General features: G+C 44.2%; 1 protein-coding gene across 2 annotated transcripts in view; it reads left to right on the top strand.

The window, feature by feature from the left end:
• LOC132819169 (scinderin-like) overlaps positions 1-15316 on the top strand; it is a 43156-nt gene extending 27840 nt beyond the window's left edge. For both annotated transcript variants that reach the window (XM_060830591.1, XM_060830592.1), the window contains exons 9-17: positions 1177-1392; positions 1494-1627; positions 1740-1830; positions 4182-4352; positions 6660-6834; positions 7703-7824; positions 7943-8020; positions 11428-11488; positions 14032-15316. In XM_060830591.1, the coding sequence (XP_060686574.1) occupies positions 1177-1392; positions 1494-1627; positions 1740-1830; positions 4182-4352; positions 6660-6834; positions 7703-7824; positions 7943-8020; positions 11428-11488; positions 14032-14201 (1218 nt within the window). In that variant the 3' untranslated portion in view covers positions 14202-15316. The remainder of the gene's footprint in view (positions 1-1176; positions 1393-1493; positions 1628-1739; positions 1831-4181; positions 4353-6659; positions 6835-7702; positions 7825-7942; positions 8021-11427; positions 11489-14031) is intronic.
• Positions 15317-15783: the final 467 nt, after the last annotated feature.

The raw sequence follows: 15783 nt of genomic DNA, 5'->3' as shown, positions 1-15783 counted from the left end.
AAGGGCAGAATGATACAAATGTTTTCAGATTGTGTTCAGGAGAATTTCTTAGAGCAATTGTGTGGCTGGTTTAACAAGAAAGAACACTTCTAGACCTGGTTCTTTGGAATGGACTGGTCAGGTGACAGCAGGAGAGCCTTTAAGGACAGTGATTATTGTATCATAAGGTTTAGGATGATGGGAAAGAACAAATGAAAATCCAGCGTAAGAATAATTACCTGGGGGAGAGCCAACTTCAATAGTCAAGGACATAACTAAGGTGAAGAAACTCGAACCAAAGGTTAATGGTAGCTGAACACTGGGCTACCTTCAAATAAAAGATGTATGGGTACTCGTGGTATATTCCCTTGAATGGGAAAGTTAGGATAAACAAATCCAGAGCACCTTGGATGATAAAGAAAATTTAAAAGTTTCAGTTAAAGAAGAAACGGCATGCTAATGGTAGATGTGAGGTAATAAATACAATTGAGAAGCAAACTACATAGACAAGGCTCAGACAGCCGGTGAAAAAGCAAATAAAAGAAAAAAAGGGGTTAAAATATGGAAAGTTACAATGAACTTACATCACCCACTTTTAGACTGTAGCTGGATTATTGTGTCCAATTCTGTGCACCACATGTGAGGGAGACTGTGACTGCCTCGGAGAGAGTGCGGGAGAGGTTCTTGAGAATAGTTCCAGGGATGAGACTCTGCAGACAGATTGGAGAGGTGGCTGGAAAGGAGAAGGCTAAGATGAGATCTGATCAAAGATTTTTTAAATCATGAGTGATCTGGACAGTGTAGTTAGGAAGAAATTGTTCCCACTTTTAAAAGGACCAAGAATCAGAGGGTAGGCACAGACACAATGGACTGATTGGCCTCCTTATGCTTCTGAACAATTCTGTGATTTTGGAATCTGGCCTGAGACCCAATATCTGGGAGCTCCAGACCTCACCACATTATATATACATCCAGCTCCTGTCTACCAAATGAAATGCCAATGACGGGATAAAAACACTCCTCTCCCCAGTGTGGCAGAGTCCAAATGATGTCATGTACATACAATTTTCAAGTCATGGGGAGAACTGCAACAGTGGTAATACGTGCTAAAAGCTTTTTCTCATTTATCCACTCAGTGTGCTGATGGATGAAGGTATGGGTGAAAGATAGAAACCTGAGTCTTGCTTTCTTTTATAGATAGAGGTACTGCCAGAAAACGGTGAGACACCACTGTTCACCCAGTTCTTTTCGGACTGGAAGGTTAAAGACCAAAGCGAAGGGTTTGGGAAAGTGTACACCATTGGTTCTCATGCAAAGATCAAATCCGTTCCCTTTGATGTCACAAAACTTCACAGCTCACCTGCCATGGCTGCACAGTACAACATGGTGGACGACGGATCCGGCAAAGTCCAGGTAACAAGTCCACAGCAGCCACTGTAGATATTTTTATAAACGGAGCCAAGGGACCGGGAGTCAGTAATGTGTATAAAAATATATTCAATGTTTCTCTGCAGATTTGGCGGATTGAAGAGTTCACGAAACAGCCTGTTGACCCTTCGTCCTATGGTCAGTTCTATGGTGAAGACTGTTACATTATTCTGTACACTTACAAATCAGGTGGAAGTGACAAGCACATCATTTACACTTGGTAAGCCTCTTCACCTACATATGAAATGCAATACCACTAGTCAAACTAAGAAAGCTGAAAAGGGGGATTGAAAACAAAGCAAGGGTTTTTAACGTCCTTTTACCTTTTTAAGGCAAGGCCTGAAAGCAACAAAAGATGAGCTGGGAGCGTCAGCGTACCTCACATTTCAACTTGATAAAGAGATGCACGACCTGCCTGTTCAGGTATGTGTTAATTATCGCTAAAGGGACTTCTCCTCTGGTGGCCTGGGAGATAGAGTTGCAAACAGCAGGACAATGGTAAAGACAGTTAATCCAGAGACCCTAGTAATGTCCTGGGGATCAGTTTCGAATTCCACCATGATGGATAGTGAAATTTGTATTTAAAAAACATCTGGAATTAAGAGTCCAATGATAAACATGAGTCCAATGATAAACATGATTGTTGGTAAAACCTAGCTGATTCACTAGTGTCCTTTAGGGAAGGAAGCTGCTGTTCTCATTTTGCCTGGTTTACATGCGATTCCAGACGCACTGTAATCTCTTTAATGCTTGTCTTTATTGGTCAGTGCATTCAGTATAAGAGTTGGGAGGTTATGTTGCGGCTGTGCAGGACATAAGTTAGGCCACTATTGGAATACTGCGACCAATTCTGGTCTCCCTTCGATAGGAAGGAATTTGTGAAACCTGAAAGGGTTCAGCAAAGATTTACCAGGGTTCGAGGGTTTGATCTATACAGACACTGAATAGACTGGGACTATTTGCCTTAGAGCGTCGGAGCCTGAGGAGTGACCTTACAGAGATTTATGAAATCATGAGGGACATGGAGAGGGTAAATAGACAAGGTCTTTTCCCCAGGGTGGGGAGTCCAAAATTAGAGGGCATAAGTTTAAGATGAGTGGAAAGATATAAAAGGGACCTAAGGAGCAACGTTTTCACGCAGAGGGTGGTGCGTGTGTGGATTGAGTTGCCAGATGAAGTGGTGGAGGTTGGTACAATTACAACATTTAAAAGGTATCTGGATGGATATATGAATAGGAAGGATTTAGAGAAATGTGGGCAAATGCTGGCAAATGGGACTAGATTAATTTAGGATTTCTGGTCAGTGTGGACGAGTTGAACTGAAGGGTCTGTTTCCATGTTGTATATCTCTATGATTCTATGAGTCTATGCGATTTACTCTTAAAACTGCCGACTGGGCAAGTAGAAATGGGAATAATAAATAAGTAGCCAGTGACACCCTCATCTCATGAATGAAGAAAACAAATGAAACAAACAATAAAACTTTACAAATAACTGGGACTGCCTTGACCAGCATCTGCAGTCTTCCTGCCTTGAACATGTACCTTCCAACGGAACCCCAGTTTGTAGCATCACCAGTCATTTCCAACTGTTGCTTTTTCTTTTACCCCTTCTGCAAGTGAATTGTAAGATATGGGGATCACAGTGTCACTTACAGGCACAGAGACTTGAGACTGCTTTATTGGGTCCAGTTAATGCAGCAAGGCCAATTCTCCAGCCGCTATCATCCTAAGATAGAAGCAGATGCTTCAGAACTTACTAGGAGGCAACGAGCCTACTCCTGTCCCTGTTTTCTATGTTTCTTTGCTTCTGTGTTCCCGAGGGCCATCTCCTGGGCCATCTCTAGGTCAAAGTCCTGGAATCCACCACCCCGCTTCACCATCGTCTGATACTATAATGTTCAGTCTTTTGTGGAAGGATCATTCCTTCTCAAATGTGCACTTGCTCCTCCCTTATGTTCCCATAACAGTATCGGACAGGAATATCCTCAGACCTGCTGCTGTGCCACTGCACATAGGGTCATGGAGATGTACAATATGGAAACACACCCTTCGGTCCAACTCATCCATGCTGACCAGATATCCTATATAAATCTAGTCCCATTTGCCAGCGATTGACCCATATCCCTCCAAACCCTTCCTATTCATATACTCATCCAAAAGCCTCTTAAATGTTGTAATTGTACCAACCTCCACCACTTCCTCTGGCAGCTCATTCCATACACGTACCACCCTCTGCATGAAAAGGTTGCCCCTTAGGTCCCTTTTAAATCTTCTCCCTCTCACCCTAAATCTATGCCCACTAGTTCTAGACTCTCCCACTCCAGGGAAAATACCCTATCGATCCCCCTCATGATTTTATAAACCTCTATAAGGTCACCCCTCAGCCTCCGACGAACCAGGGAAAACAGCCCCAACCTATTCAGTCTCTCCTTGTAGCACAAATCCTCCAACCCTAGCAACGTCCTTGTAAATACTTTCTGAACCCTTTCAAGTTTCACAAGCATCTCATAAAGTTACAGTGGTAGACTGGGATCAGCCACTGAGAACATTCCTAATCTAAGACTCATTGTTCAAATTGCCCCACTAATTTTACTTCACCCAAAACTTTGGAACTTCTGACTTCCTTCTTGCCTTCAGCTGATTATTATTACCCAAGGCAGGCCTCATTACTTCCCCATCAGCCTCAACTTCTCTTCATTTCTACCTTTCTGGTCACTGTGGCTCTGAATGAAGTGTGCCTTTGTGGAAAGGAGTCTATTGTTTGCTTTCTAGGTACGGGTGACACAAGGTCAGGAGCCTCCTCACCTGATGAGCCTGTTCAAGGATAGGCCAATCATCGTATACCTTGGAGGGACCTCCAGGAAGGGTGGTCAGAGTACTCCTGCACCAATTCGACTTTTCCATATTAGGAAAAGCGTAACAGGGGCAACTAGAGCCGTTGAGGTAAGTCAAACCATTTAACCTCCATAATTTGCTGAAAATGTGTTGCTGGAAAAGCGCAGCAGGTCAAGCAACATCCAAGGAGCAGGAGAGTCGACGTTTCGGGCATGAGCCCTTTTTCAGGAATTCCCCTGATTCTCCTGCTCCTTGGATGCTGCCTGACCTGCTGCGCTTTTCCAGCAACACATTTTCAGCTCTGATCTCCAGCATCTGCAGTCCTCACTTTCTCCTCTATAATTTGCCTAAACTCTGACTCGAACATTTACCCCAGTAATGGAAAATGCTTGGTTAATGTTTCTTTTGGTTGATGAGAATATGAAAGGTTAGTCGTATCTCTTAAAAGATGCCTTTTATTTAAAATAAACTTTCCACCAGCTCAGAGTAAGTAAACAAATGTAGAAATGGAAGGAAGGAGACTGAGGAAGCTGACTCTGTTTTTAATTGGAATAAAACCTCCCACTAGGAGGTTTATTTAATTTGTTGCTGCTGAGTTCTTCAAGAAGGCTAGAATACAAGAACAGAGATGTATAAGATGTGTTGGAATATTGTGAGCAATTTTGGGCCCTGTATCGAAAGAAGTACATAATGGCATTGAAATGGGTCCAGAGAAGGTTTGCAGGAATCCGCCCTGGATGAAAGGTTTGTCACAAGTGGAGCAGTTGCGGACTCTGGATTTGCACTGAGAGTTTAGAAGGATGGGGAGGGTCTGATTGAAGCCTATAGAATGCTAAGAGGCCTCAGAAGGAGTGGTTGTGGAGAAGATGTTTCCACCAGGAGCAGAGACTAGGAGCAGATGGCACAGCCTCAGAGTGAAGGGGCGACTCTTTAGAACTGAGAATTTCTTCAGTCAGGGTAGTTAATCTGTGGAACCCATTACCACAGAGGGCTGTGGAGGCGAAATCGTTGAGCTTATTTAAGACCGAGGTGGTTAGGGTCTGGATTGGTAAGAGGATCAAGGGCTATGAGAGAAGGCAGGGGAATGGAGTTGAGAAACATTTCAGCCATGATCAAATGGCTGAGCAGACTCAATGGGCAGAGTAGTCTGAAGGGCTTATGCCCGAAATGTTGATTTTTCTGCTCCTCGGATGCTGCCTGACCTGCTGTGCTTTTCCAGCACCACAATCTCAACTCCAGTATCTGCAGTCCTCACTTTCTCAGTTTTGTTCTTAGTCTCACGTTCTGTATTAGTTCCACTCTCATTGATTAGCGCAGGGTCCGTGTACACATAATGAGACATTCAAATAGAAGCAGGTTCAACAATACAAAGTCAGGCAGTGTCGCTCATGCTTACCACTTTAAAGAGAAAGATAAACTGTGAAATTACAGAATGATAGGTATATGATGTGATGGGCCAAAGGCCTGTTCCTGTGCTGTACTGTTCCATGTTTTATGATAGGCACACAGAGTCTGATGATATTCCCACCTTCCAGTGCATCATTACCTGTGCAGCCTTTTTGAAAATGCTACACGGTTTTCCATTTAGTCCCATTTGCCCAGCCTTTCCCTGAAATCCCATCCTATCCGCTCTGCTGTAAAGGCGGCCAATAGCCATGCTTGCTGCCTGGCGAGTCTCTATACTGGTGTCCACACTGCCATTCCCAGCAGCAGAGATGGGTCTGGATCAGGGCAGCTCAATAAGGACAGTGAGACATCAGGCATGTTCCTGACTGTGGTGGGAAAGCCATTCAGGCCTTCCCTATAGTACAGCAGCCACGTCTCACTTTGAAATGCTACAGCGAGATTGCTAGTGGTGCAGGGCTGTATTCAGGTGACCCCCTTGTTGGGCCTGGGATCACAGTGAGGACAAAATGGAGTGGAGTAACTCTTCCCACCCACTGCTATGTGTCAGGCCTCAGGGTAGCACGGTGGCTCAGTGGTTAGCACTGCTGCCTCACGGTGCCAGGGACCCAAGTTTGATTCCAGCCTCGGGCGACAGTTTGTGGGGTTTCCTCTCAGTGCTCTGGTTTCCTCCCACTGTCCGAAGATGTGCAGGTTAAGTGAATTGACTGTGCTAAATTGCCCATAGTGTTCAGGGATGTGTAGGTTAGGTGTATTAGTCAGGGGTAGATATAAGATAGGGGGAATGGGTGTGGCTGGGTTACTTTTCATAGGATTGGCATGAACTTATTGGGCCAAAGGGTCTGTTTCCACACTGTACAGATTCTAAGATTCAGTCTTAAGCGAACAATTCTATCTTTTTAAGAACTCCAATGCATCCAAATGAATTTTGAACGAATGATCACAATGACTCAGTTTCTCAGGCATCAGAATAGCTGGTGGTAGCTCATGGTATCTTTGTGTGGTTTACAGGTGGTTGCTGAAGCAAGGTCCCTGAACAGCAATGACACATTTGTGCTGAAGGAAGCACAAAAGACCTACATTTGGAAAGGCATGGGTGCAAGTGATGCTGAATTAAAGACTGCAAAGTACGTGGTCAGCGTACTGGGAGGAAGTGCAACAGAGATTAAAGAGGGAAGTGAACCAGGTACAGTTTTCACTTCTTCTTTTCAATTCAGTAAAGAGCTCAGGAGAGACCTCTTCACCCAGAGCATGCTCAAACTGTGAAAATGACAACCGCATTGAACAGCTGACGGGGAAATAGTTGAGATGTCTTTCTGGAGAATAAATGCATGAGGGAGAGAAAGGAATAAAAAGATAAGTTAACAATGGGAAAGATATGTTAATGGGGCTAAGCAGGTGCTTCTGTGGAGCAGAATCATCAGTGTAAATCTTGAGGGCTGAATGGCCTGATCTGTAGAAACTTAGAGCTAAACAAACCAGAAAGAGGCCATTTGGTGCAACATGCCTATGGTGGTGTTTTTTCACTAAAACTTAATCCCCCTCTCCTTTCTCATTTCCCATTACTCCCCCCACCCTACCTCCACACCCCCTGTATTTTTTATCCTTTGTATTTATAACACAGAACCTTTAATGTCATAAAAAATAGGAGTGACAGGATGCAGGAACTGGTCACATAGGATTGGTATGACAGAGACTGTGGAGGACAAACACCAGCAAGGACTGGATGGGCCAAATGGCCTGTTTCAATGCTATAATTGTATGCAACTTGGCTACCATGCCAGCATTTGACTCTGTACTGTAATTGGTCACCTCTGAAGCACCATGCCACAGCGTAGCTCATGATAATACTCATAATCCCTTGTAAATAATTTCATGGCATCAGATGCAAGAACGTCGGTGCAGTGGGTCTTCCAAACCTTCCATCATATTATTTTCTGGGATTCCCAAGGAAACAGTGTGACTAGCCACTAAATGCCCTGTCGCCGGGTAATGCTGGGAAATTGCTATCAAAAGACTACCTCAATTCAGTCTCTGCTTCCTCCAAAATACAGAAAGCTTCTGGAAGGCTCTCGGCGGAAAGCAGCCATACCAGAGTTCCAAAGGCCTCAAAGAAGAAATGCCTCAACACCCAATTCGTTTATTTGGTTGTTCAAACAAAACAGGAACATTTATTGTGAGTTAATACACGTTGAATCCTGGAACGTTTGAATTGCGACCTGTAGAGGTTGATTTCATTTCTCAAATGTGATTGCTATGTTTGCTGAACAATGATCATATTTATTTCTCCTTAGATAGAGGAAGTTCCAGGTGACTTTACACAGGCTGATTTAGCAGTCGATGATGTGATGATGTTAGATGCCTGGAATAAGGTAGGTTGTGGTCCATTTTACTTGCTGCGCATGAACTATCAGTATTGATGTAACACTACATGGTCACTGAAATGACTTCATAGAGGCTGGTATGCCATCACCAAGTCACTCTTTATTTACACCTACACAGTGCTTGACACGGGTCTGGCTTCCTCAGAGCCAGCTCTCAGAGTGAACCGAACCTCTGACATTCTTGTTTACTTTTTAATTATTTTATTAAACAATACAATTTACAAACAATTAACATTAACGGCTGTATACAGAGAAATAGCAACTTACAAGGGAGAGGAGTGGCAAAGCCAGGGCCCAAATCCCACTGTTCAACCAGTTTTCAGGGAAGTGAAGACAAACCTCAAATCCCACTTCCAGCCATCACAAAAGTAACAGTAACAAAGGTATACAAGACAGTGCAATTAGATAAGAAACAGTGCATAGAATATACAGAGCACCCCACAGCAAGCCACCATCTCTCCCACCTACTGGTCACTCTAAGGCAGCCCGCCCCTACGCCCTATCCAGCTCTTGGTCCACCCTGACACACCTTCCGGCCACCTCTAGGACAGCCTGTCTGTTTCCCTAACCCCCTGATTGAGACATAAGATTATGAAAGGATTGAACACTCTGGCAGCAGGAAACATGTTTCCGCTGATGGGTGAGTGCCGAACCAGAGGACACAGCTTAAAAATACGGGTAGACCATTTAGGACAGAGGTGAGGAGAAACTTCTTCACCCAGAGAGTGGTGGCTGAGTGGAATGCTCTGCCCCAGAAGGCAGTGGAGGCCCAGTCTCTGGATTCATTTAAGAAAGATTTGGATAGAGCTCTCAAAGATAGTGGAATCAAGGGTTATGGAGATAAGGCAGGAAGAGGATACTAATTAGGAATGATCAGCCATGATCATATTGAATGGCGGTGCAGGCTTGAAGGGCTGAATGGCCTACTCCTGCACCTATTGTCTATTGTCTATTGACAACAGCAATTAGGACGGTCTACCCACCTTCCAGCTTCCTTAGTTGCCCTTCACACCTTCCGGACACCTCTAGACTGCCCACCCCGGTACCTGCCCAGGGTGACAGCGCTGAGGACGGTCCAACCACCTTCCGGCTCTCAGTCGGCCCCTACGTACTATCCAGTTCTTACCCACACCGACGTGCCATCTGGCCTATGCTCTGTCCTGACACATCTTCCGACCACCTTCAGGACAGCCCATCCCGATTCCTCTTCTTGGGACAACAGCTCTCAGACTGACCTACCCACCTTCCGGGTCCTGGGACAGCCTACCAACCTTCAGGTTCACAGGATGGCCTACCCACCCTCCAGCTGTCAGGGTAACAGCTTTCAGGATGACCTATGATCCTCTCAGCTCACAGTAAGACCTGCCAGACCCAGGGACACAAAAGACAGTGCAGGTGATAAACCCAACAAGCAACAAGACAAAGTCAATTATCAACAAACAGAGTCCCTTCTGGTACAGAGTCCATTACAATAAACAGTTCTCTTCAAAATGTAGAGTCCATTCCCAGGAACAGAGTCCACTCCAGTATATCCAGTGCATATTCAGAAATAGAGTCCACTCCAATCTGCAGAGTGCATTGCCAAAAACAGAGTCCATAACTGAGAGCAGGGTCCATTCCTGAAGGCAGCAAATGCTTACCCTGCAGCAGACACACAGCTGTTAGTCTCAGAGAACCAGACCCATTCTCAGGAACACATTACATTGTAAAGGTGCAGTTAACTCACAGGGGGTTGGTCCACACCTGAAGGCAGAGTCCACTCTTGAACTCCAAGACGCAGCAAGAGCTCACCTCCCAGCACACACACAGGTGTTCAGTCTTTGTAGCGGCCTAGTCCACCAAAGGGTCAGGCCTACCCACAGGGACAGCTCGTGTGGAAAGGTGTATTTTCTCACAAGGGCTCAGTCCAAACACTAAAAAAAGTGAAAACACATGGAAAAAACAAAGAATGCCAGAGTACAAGGGCTAAGCCCTGCCACAAAATCAACATTGTCCTTTTCTCAAAGTAAAAGAGAAAAGAATAACACACAGGCTGGAACCAGCCAGTGCACAGTTCCCTAATGAGAACTGAGATACACCTGAAACACGTTGATTGTGTAGATTAGGTCATTTAAAACTCAGTCCTCAATATAAAAGGAATACCATTTAACAAACTGGCTATAGAATTCAGTCAGTTCAGGAATCAGCTTTCCCCCCAAAAAGAAGCAGAAACCAATAGCAGCAGTAACATACTGACTGTGGTCCAGCCAGCATTGAGTCAGTCCCCTAAACTGAGGAGATTCCATATCTCCTGTTATATCTGTCAGCCTGGGTTCCCTGATGGACCCGGCTAACAGCACCAATCAGGGAACTCATATTCTATGAGGCCCACCTGACTGACCACATTACAATAACTGCAGTCACCTTAACCAGTACATGAAGTGGAGGTGCCAGTGTTGGACTGGGGTGGACAAGGTCAGGAGTCACATGAAACCAAGTTATATTCCAACAGGTTTATGAGAATACAGGCAGTCAGAGCACTGCTCCTTCGTCGGGTGAAATCCCTTCAGCAGCACAGCAAAAGCTTGTATTTTCAAATATACCTTTGGACTATGACCTGGTGTAGTGTGACCGCTGACCTTGTTTGCCAGTACAGGCATTGAACCTGTGCATTATTATTGTTGCATATCACAAAACAGCCAAAACACTAAGCTAACTGACATAGTGTAGGGCTGACATTCTCAGCCTCGCCCTTCACCTGAGTTGTGCTGACCCTCACATTAAACTCACCATCAGACATCTTTCTCTAATGAAAGAGCAGCCCATGATCCCCTGGGACGATAGCAGCTTTCATTTTCAGCACTAAAGAAGGTCCTAGCTTCGATTCCTGATCTTTGCTTGAGGCCAGCACTGGTCCTTTACTAAAAGGTTTCCCAGCCTTTTTCCTCCTGATGGCTCACAAGTGAACAATCGCTCAGAAATATGTGCCTGCACCATTTGGCATTACAACCAGAATTACACATAGTTTTTCTCCTGACTTCACTTCAAACACCTCTGGGCTCCTGCAGCTCACTCCTGAACAGAGCAACAGGCCACAACGTCCTGATCCCTCCCACACCCACCCATCCCTGGTATCGGTTCAAGTAATTCAGGCCGGAATAGGGGAGCTGATTCAGGGCTCTGCAGCTAACCTGAATTATGATTAGGCCGAGAGATATTTTTAAGGTCGCTGTCAGTCCGTTACATCTGGCTGGTGTGCTATATCTTTCCTGTGTTGGGACAACAGTGTATTTAGGCCCAGTGGCAAAAAGAGGTTGGAGATCTGGATGGATGCATTGAAATTAGCTTAGCATTTCAATGATGTGGTGCTGTTAAGGTCAAGAATTAATCAGTTCCCTTTCCTTTATGTTTTATAGATCTTCCTTTGGTTTGGCAGTTCAGCATGTGAGATGGAGAAGACAGAGTCAGTTAAATATGGTGAGTAACTAGAGCAGGTTTGGAAAGTGCTGTCAGAAGAAATTTGGTGCAATCCGGCATTGCACTTTGTATGTGGTACACACTGCTGTCACAAAGGAGGAAATGAATGTTTAAATACGACCTGGTAAAGGGCAGTGCAGAAAGTGCAAATCGCCGGCACCCATGTTCTAGAGGATGTCCAGGCTGTCACTGGAGCAGAAGGCAACCTCACCCCAAAACACTTGGACAAATCCAATCATGGGAATGCTGTCAGTTGAATGGACAGAGGCTCTGGGAGCACCTCTTCTGATCACTGGCTGCTTCTCTCTTGTACTTGCTGCTGATAGGTTCAATTGTGAGAGAAGGGAGTAGAGAGACTGCAAGAGGATATAGCAGTGAGAGGGAAGCTGCAGGGTGAGACTACAAGCAAACAGTTACCGTGCAGACTGTGAACAATTTTAAACATATGAACACCAAACTGCTCAGTAAACCGGGAAACAGTTAAACTGGACATCACTAAGACAATTCAATCGTTCTGGGGGTGGCACGGTGGCACGGTGGCTCATTGGTTAGCACTGCAGACTCACAGCGCCAGGGACCCAGGTTCGATTCCAGCCTCGGGCAACTGTCTGCGTGGAGTTTGCACATTCTCCCCATGTCTGTGGGGGTTTTCCTCCAGGTCCTCTGATTTCCTCCCACAATCAGGTAGGTTGCTCATAGTGTTCGGTGCATTAGTCAGATGAAAATGGGTTTGGGTGGGATACTCTTTGGAGGGTCGGTGTGGACTTGTTGGGCCAAAGGGCCTGTTTCCACACTGTAGGGAATCTAATCTCAAATAAATTTGGAATCCCTTACTTAAGACTGCATATGTTCAAGAGTTTGGTGGATGTCATTAGAATCCCTCCAGCCCAACAGGTCCACACCATCCCTCTGAAGAGTATCCCACCCAGACCCATTCCACTACATTTACCCCTGATTCATGCACCTAACCTATACATCCCTGAACACTATGAGCAATTTAGCATGGGCCATTCATCTGACCTGCACATCTTTGGACTGTCGGAGGAAACCGGAAGAAACCCCCACAGACACGGGTAGAATGTGCAAACTCCACACAGACGGTCACCCGAGGTTAGAATCAGACTTGGGTCCCTGGTGCTGTAAGACAGCAGTGCTCACCACTGAGCTACCTGTGCCACCCTAAATAGTATTCAGTCAATTGTTAAACTTAAATCTAAAATGTAACAAAAGTGGTAGCAACTGCCTTATTAAAATCTTCCAGCTTCATGAATATGCTATGGACTGCAATGGCTGTGATCTCACCAATCTGTGGAAGGTATATTTAGGTCATGGCTTTTCATGTCATTTATTTTTAAAGAAAAGCTTTTTTGTGCCTTATACCTATCTAATTATTTTTATATAATTCATTCATGGGATAAGGACATCGCTGGCTAGGTCAGTGTTTACTGCCTAACCTCAATTGCCCTTTAGTGAGTCAACCACATTGCTGTGGATCTGGAGGCACGTCCAGACCCAGATATGAGGGTTGAGTGAAGTGAAGGGACAGTGGGGAAAAGGAGCCCAGAAACAGGAGAAGTACTGCCCAGATAAAGATAGCAGATATCTTCCCCAAAGGGCATTAGGCATTTGGTATGCTTGCCTTTATTGGACAGCACATTGAGCATAGGGGTTGGGAGGTCATGCCGCACCTGCACAGGACATTGGTTAGACCACGTTTGGAATACAGTGCGCAATTCTGGTCTCCCTCCTATTCAGAAGGATGTTTTAGATTAGATTAGATTACTTACAGTGTGGAAACAGGCCCTTCGGCCCAACAAGTCCACACCGACCCACTGAAGCGCAAACCACCCATACCCCTACATTTTCCCCATACCTAACACTACAGGCAATTTAGCATGGCCAGCTCGCACATCTTTGGACTGTGGGAGGAAACCGGAGCACCCGGAGGAAACCCACGCAGACACGGGGAGAACGTGCAAACTCCACACAGTCAGTCGCCTGAGGTGGGAATTGAACCCGGGTCTCTGGCGCTGTGAGGCAGCAGTGCTAACCACTGTGCCACCGTGCTGCAAGTAATTCCGGTAAGATGGAGACTAAGAACTTTATCCAATCATGTCACATGATCTATGGTACAGTGATGATATCCTGATTATGTCCTGTAAAGGTATAATGCATGCCATCTGTAAGACATGGCACAACAGCAGCAATCTGTTTCTTTGTCAAATATGGTATGGCTTTTGGTGGAATACTTCCAAAACCAACTTTATACTTGAGCACAAGAATCAATTATCTGTTGCCAACAGAGAAAGCAAAATACACATGAAAGTTAGTCGAAAGAATTTGCAAATGAAGAAACATTCTTTCATGCTGATTTTACAGTGTTTCTGACAGATCCTGAACCCCAATTCAATTTGGTAATTAAAAATGTCTTAAACCTTGAATAGAAAATCACTTAGAATTGAAGTTGAATGTGGAAAACTAAGTTTGTGTTCCAAACTGTGTTATTTTTCAAACTAATATATCTATATTTTTTTTTCTACCAGCAAAAGAATACTTGGAATCTGATCCATCTAAAAGAGACTCAGGAACAACCATTATCATTGTCAAACAAGGACAGGAACCTCCAACATTCACAGGCTGGTTCTTAGCTTGGGATACCAAAATGTGGGAAATGAGTGCTCTGGAAAAGTATTTGGCCAATCTCCGAGCGTAGTGCTGAGATGGGACTACATTGACCCACTTTTGTTTTATTTGCATGCCCAAGCTGTAAAGCATTGAAGAGGTGGATTTTTTAGTGCCAGTAGAAATTCAGCAACATTTTTTTTAACCATTTAAGGACATGTGAGTGAATATATCTTTTCTATAGGATGCTTTGATATATCATAAATTGTATTGGGAATAGGAATGAATTCAATGTTGCCTCTGCCACTGGTTCAGACAAATTGTGAACCAGACATACGTTGAAAAATCAGCTACTGGCCCAAAAGCTTATTTGTGGTCTTTCCCTTCAAATCAATGCCATAATTCTGGCTTTGCCTTGGATTAGGTGGAGTATGGGTTAAACCAGACAGAAATCATGTGTTCAAATTCTACATTCATTTTAGACTCCAAATTAACATCAAACACAAACTCTGAGCATTGATCATCTCTTCTTGATTATCATAATAATGGAACTAGATCTGAATCAAGTTGCAAATGGGAGACACTATCAGAAGAGAATCTGTTTGATTGTGTCAGATGCTTGGGAAAGGCATGTGCAGAGAACGTTTACAGCTTCAGTAAGGACGGCAAACTGTTAATGTTCCCTTGGTGCTTAAGGTCAGTTGTAGTGCTGAAGGTGACTTGAATTGAAGACAATCAAGATTATGGCTGTTGGCACATTAAATTTGGAAGCTTTGGGAAGCATGGTGGGTGCTAGAACATTAGAAAATATGCCACACTTAGTTCCATTCGCATCAACAAATGGCACTTCAAACTGTACCACAACATCTTAAGGAGGATTCTGAACCTTTGTGGCCTTAAATGTATTGAAACTGAATTTCTGCCACTCACTCTGAGGCTGTGCACGAGCATGCTTACCATTATTAAATTCTTTGAGCGATAAGGCTGGCTACTCTTCTCCACCATAGTCATGTTAATGCCTCTGGCTTTTCAGTTTTGCTGCATTTCCAGTTTTTCTTTGCAGACTGCAGGGGAATTTTTAGGTGTGAAAATAGCAAGGCTTCTGCTAAATTGCTTGGCTCAAAGAAAAGAATGGTATATGAGTGTATCCAGATCCATTGTTTATTCCTGTGTTGGTATCTTAATAAAAACTTGGCATTTACTGAACTATTTCATTTTTAAGACCTTTACTGAAACAGACAAACTGATTTTTTATTGAAAGAAGTACATTTACGATCAAAAGGTAAACTTTACTGTAAGTAATCAATGTTAACAAAGTTACCTTGCACATCACTTTCTGCACAAATATGTGACCATGCACAGTCCCACAGTCTGTATTGTGTAGTGTCTGTCACTTCACACTCAATAATTTTGGTCCTGAGTCGCATTTACCAATAGCTGTGATCCATCTGAAGCCCCAACTGTTATTGCCCCCCAACAAAACACATTACAAACCCTGTGTCTTTCAAATTTTCGAATAGTGTTGCGTGAAACTAGTAGTTAGTCAAAGAAAGCTAAATATCGGGTAAATATTAATCTATTCTCTGAAATGATTAGCACGTTCATTGACACAGAGATTCAAGGAAATATTCCAGCCAGTTATTCACAGGATGGCTCCCCAGGACATCACCGCA

Source organism: Hemiscyllium ocellatum, chromosome 9, assembly GCF_020745735.1.
Source record: "Hemiscyllium ocellatum isolate sHemOce1 chromosome 9, sHemOce1.pat.X.cur, whole genome shotgun sequence".
In the NCBI taxonomy this organism is placed as follows: domain Eukaryota; kingdom Metazoa; phylum Chordata; class Chondrichthyes; order Orectolobiformes; family Hemiscylliidae; genus Hemiscyllium; species Hemiscyllium ocellatum.
Note: the sequence above shows the minus strand (reverse complement) of the source record. Positions and strands in the feature narration are given on the sequence as shown.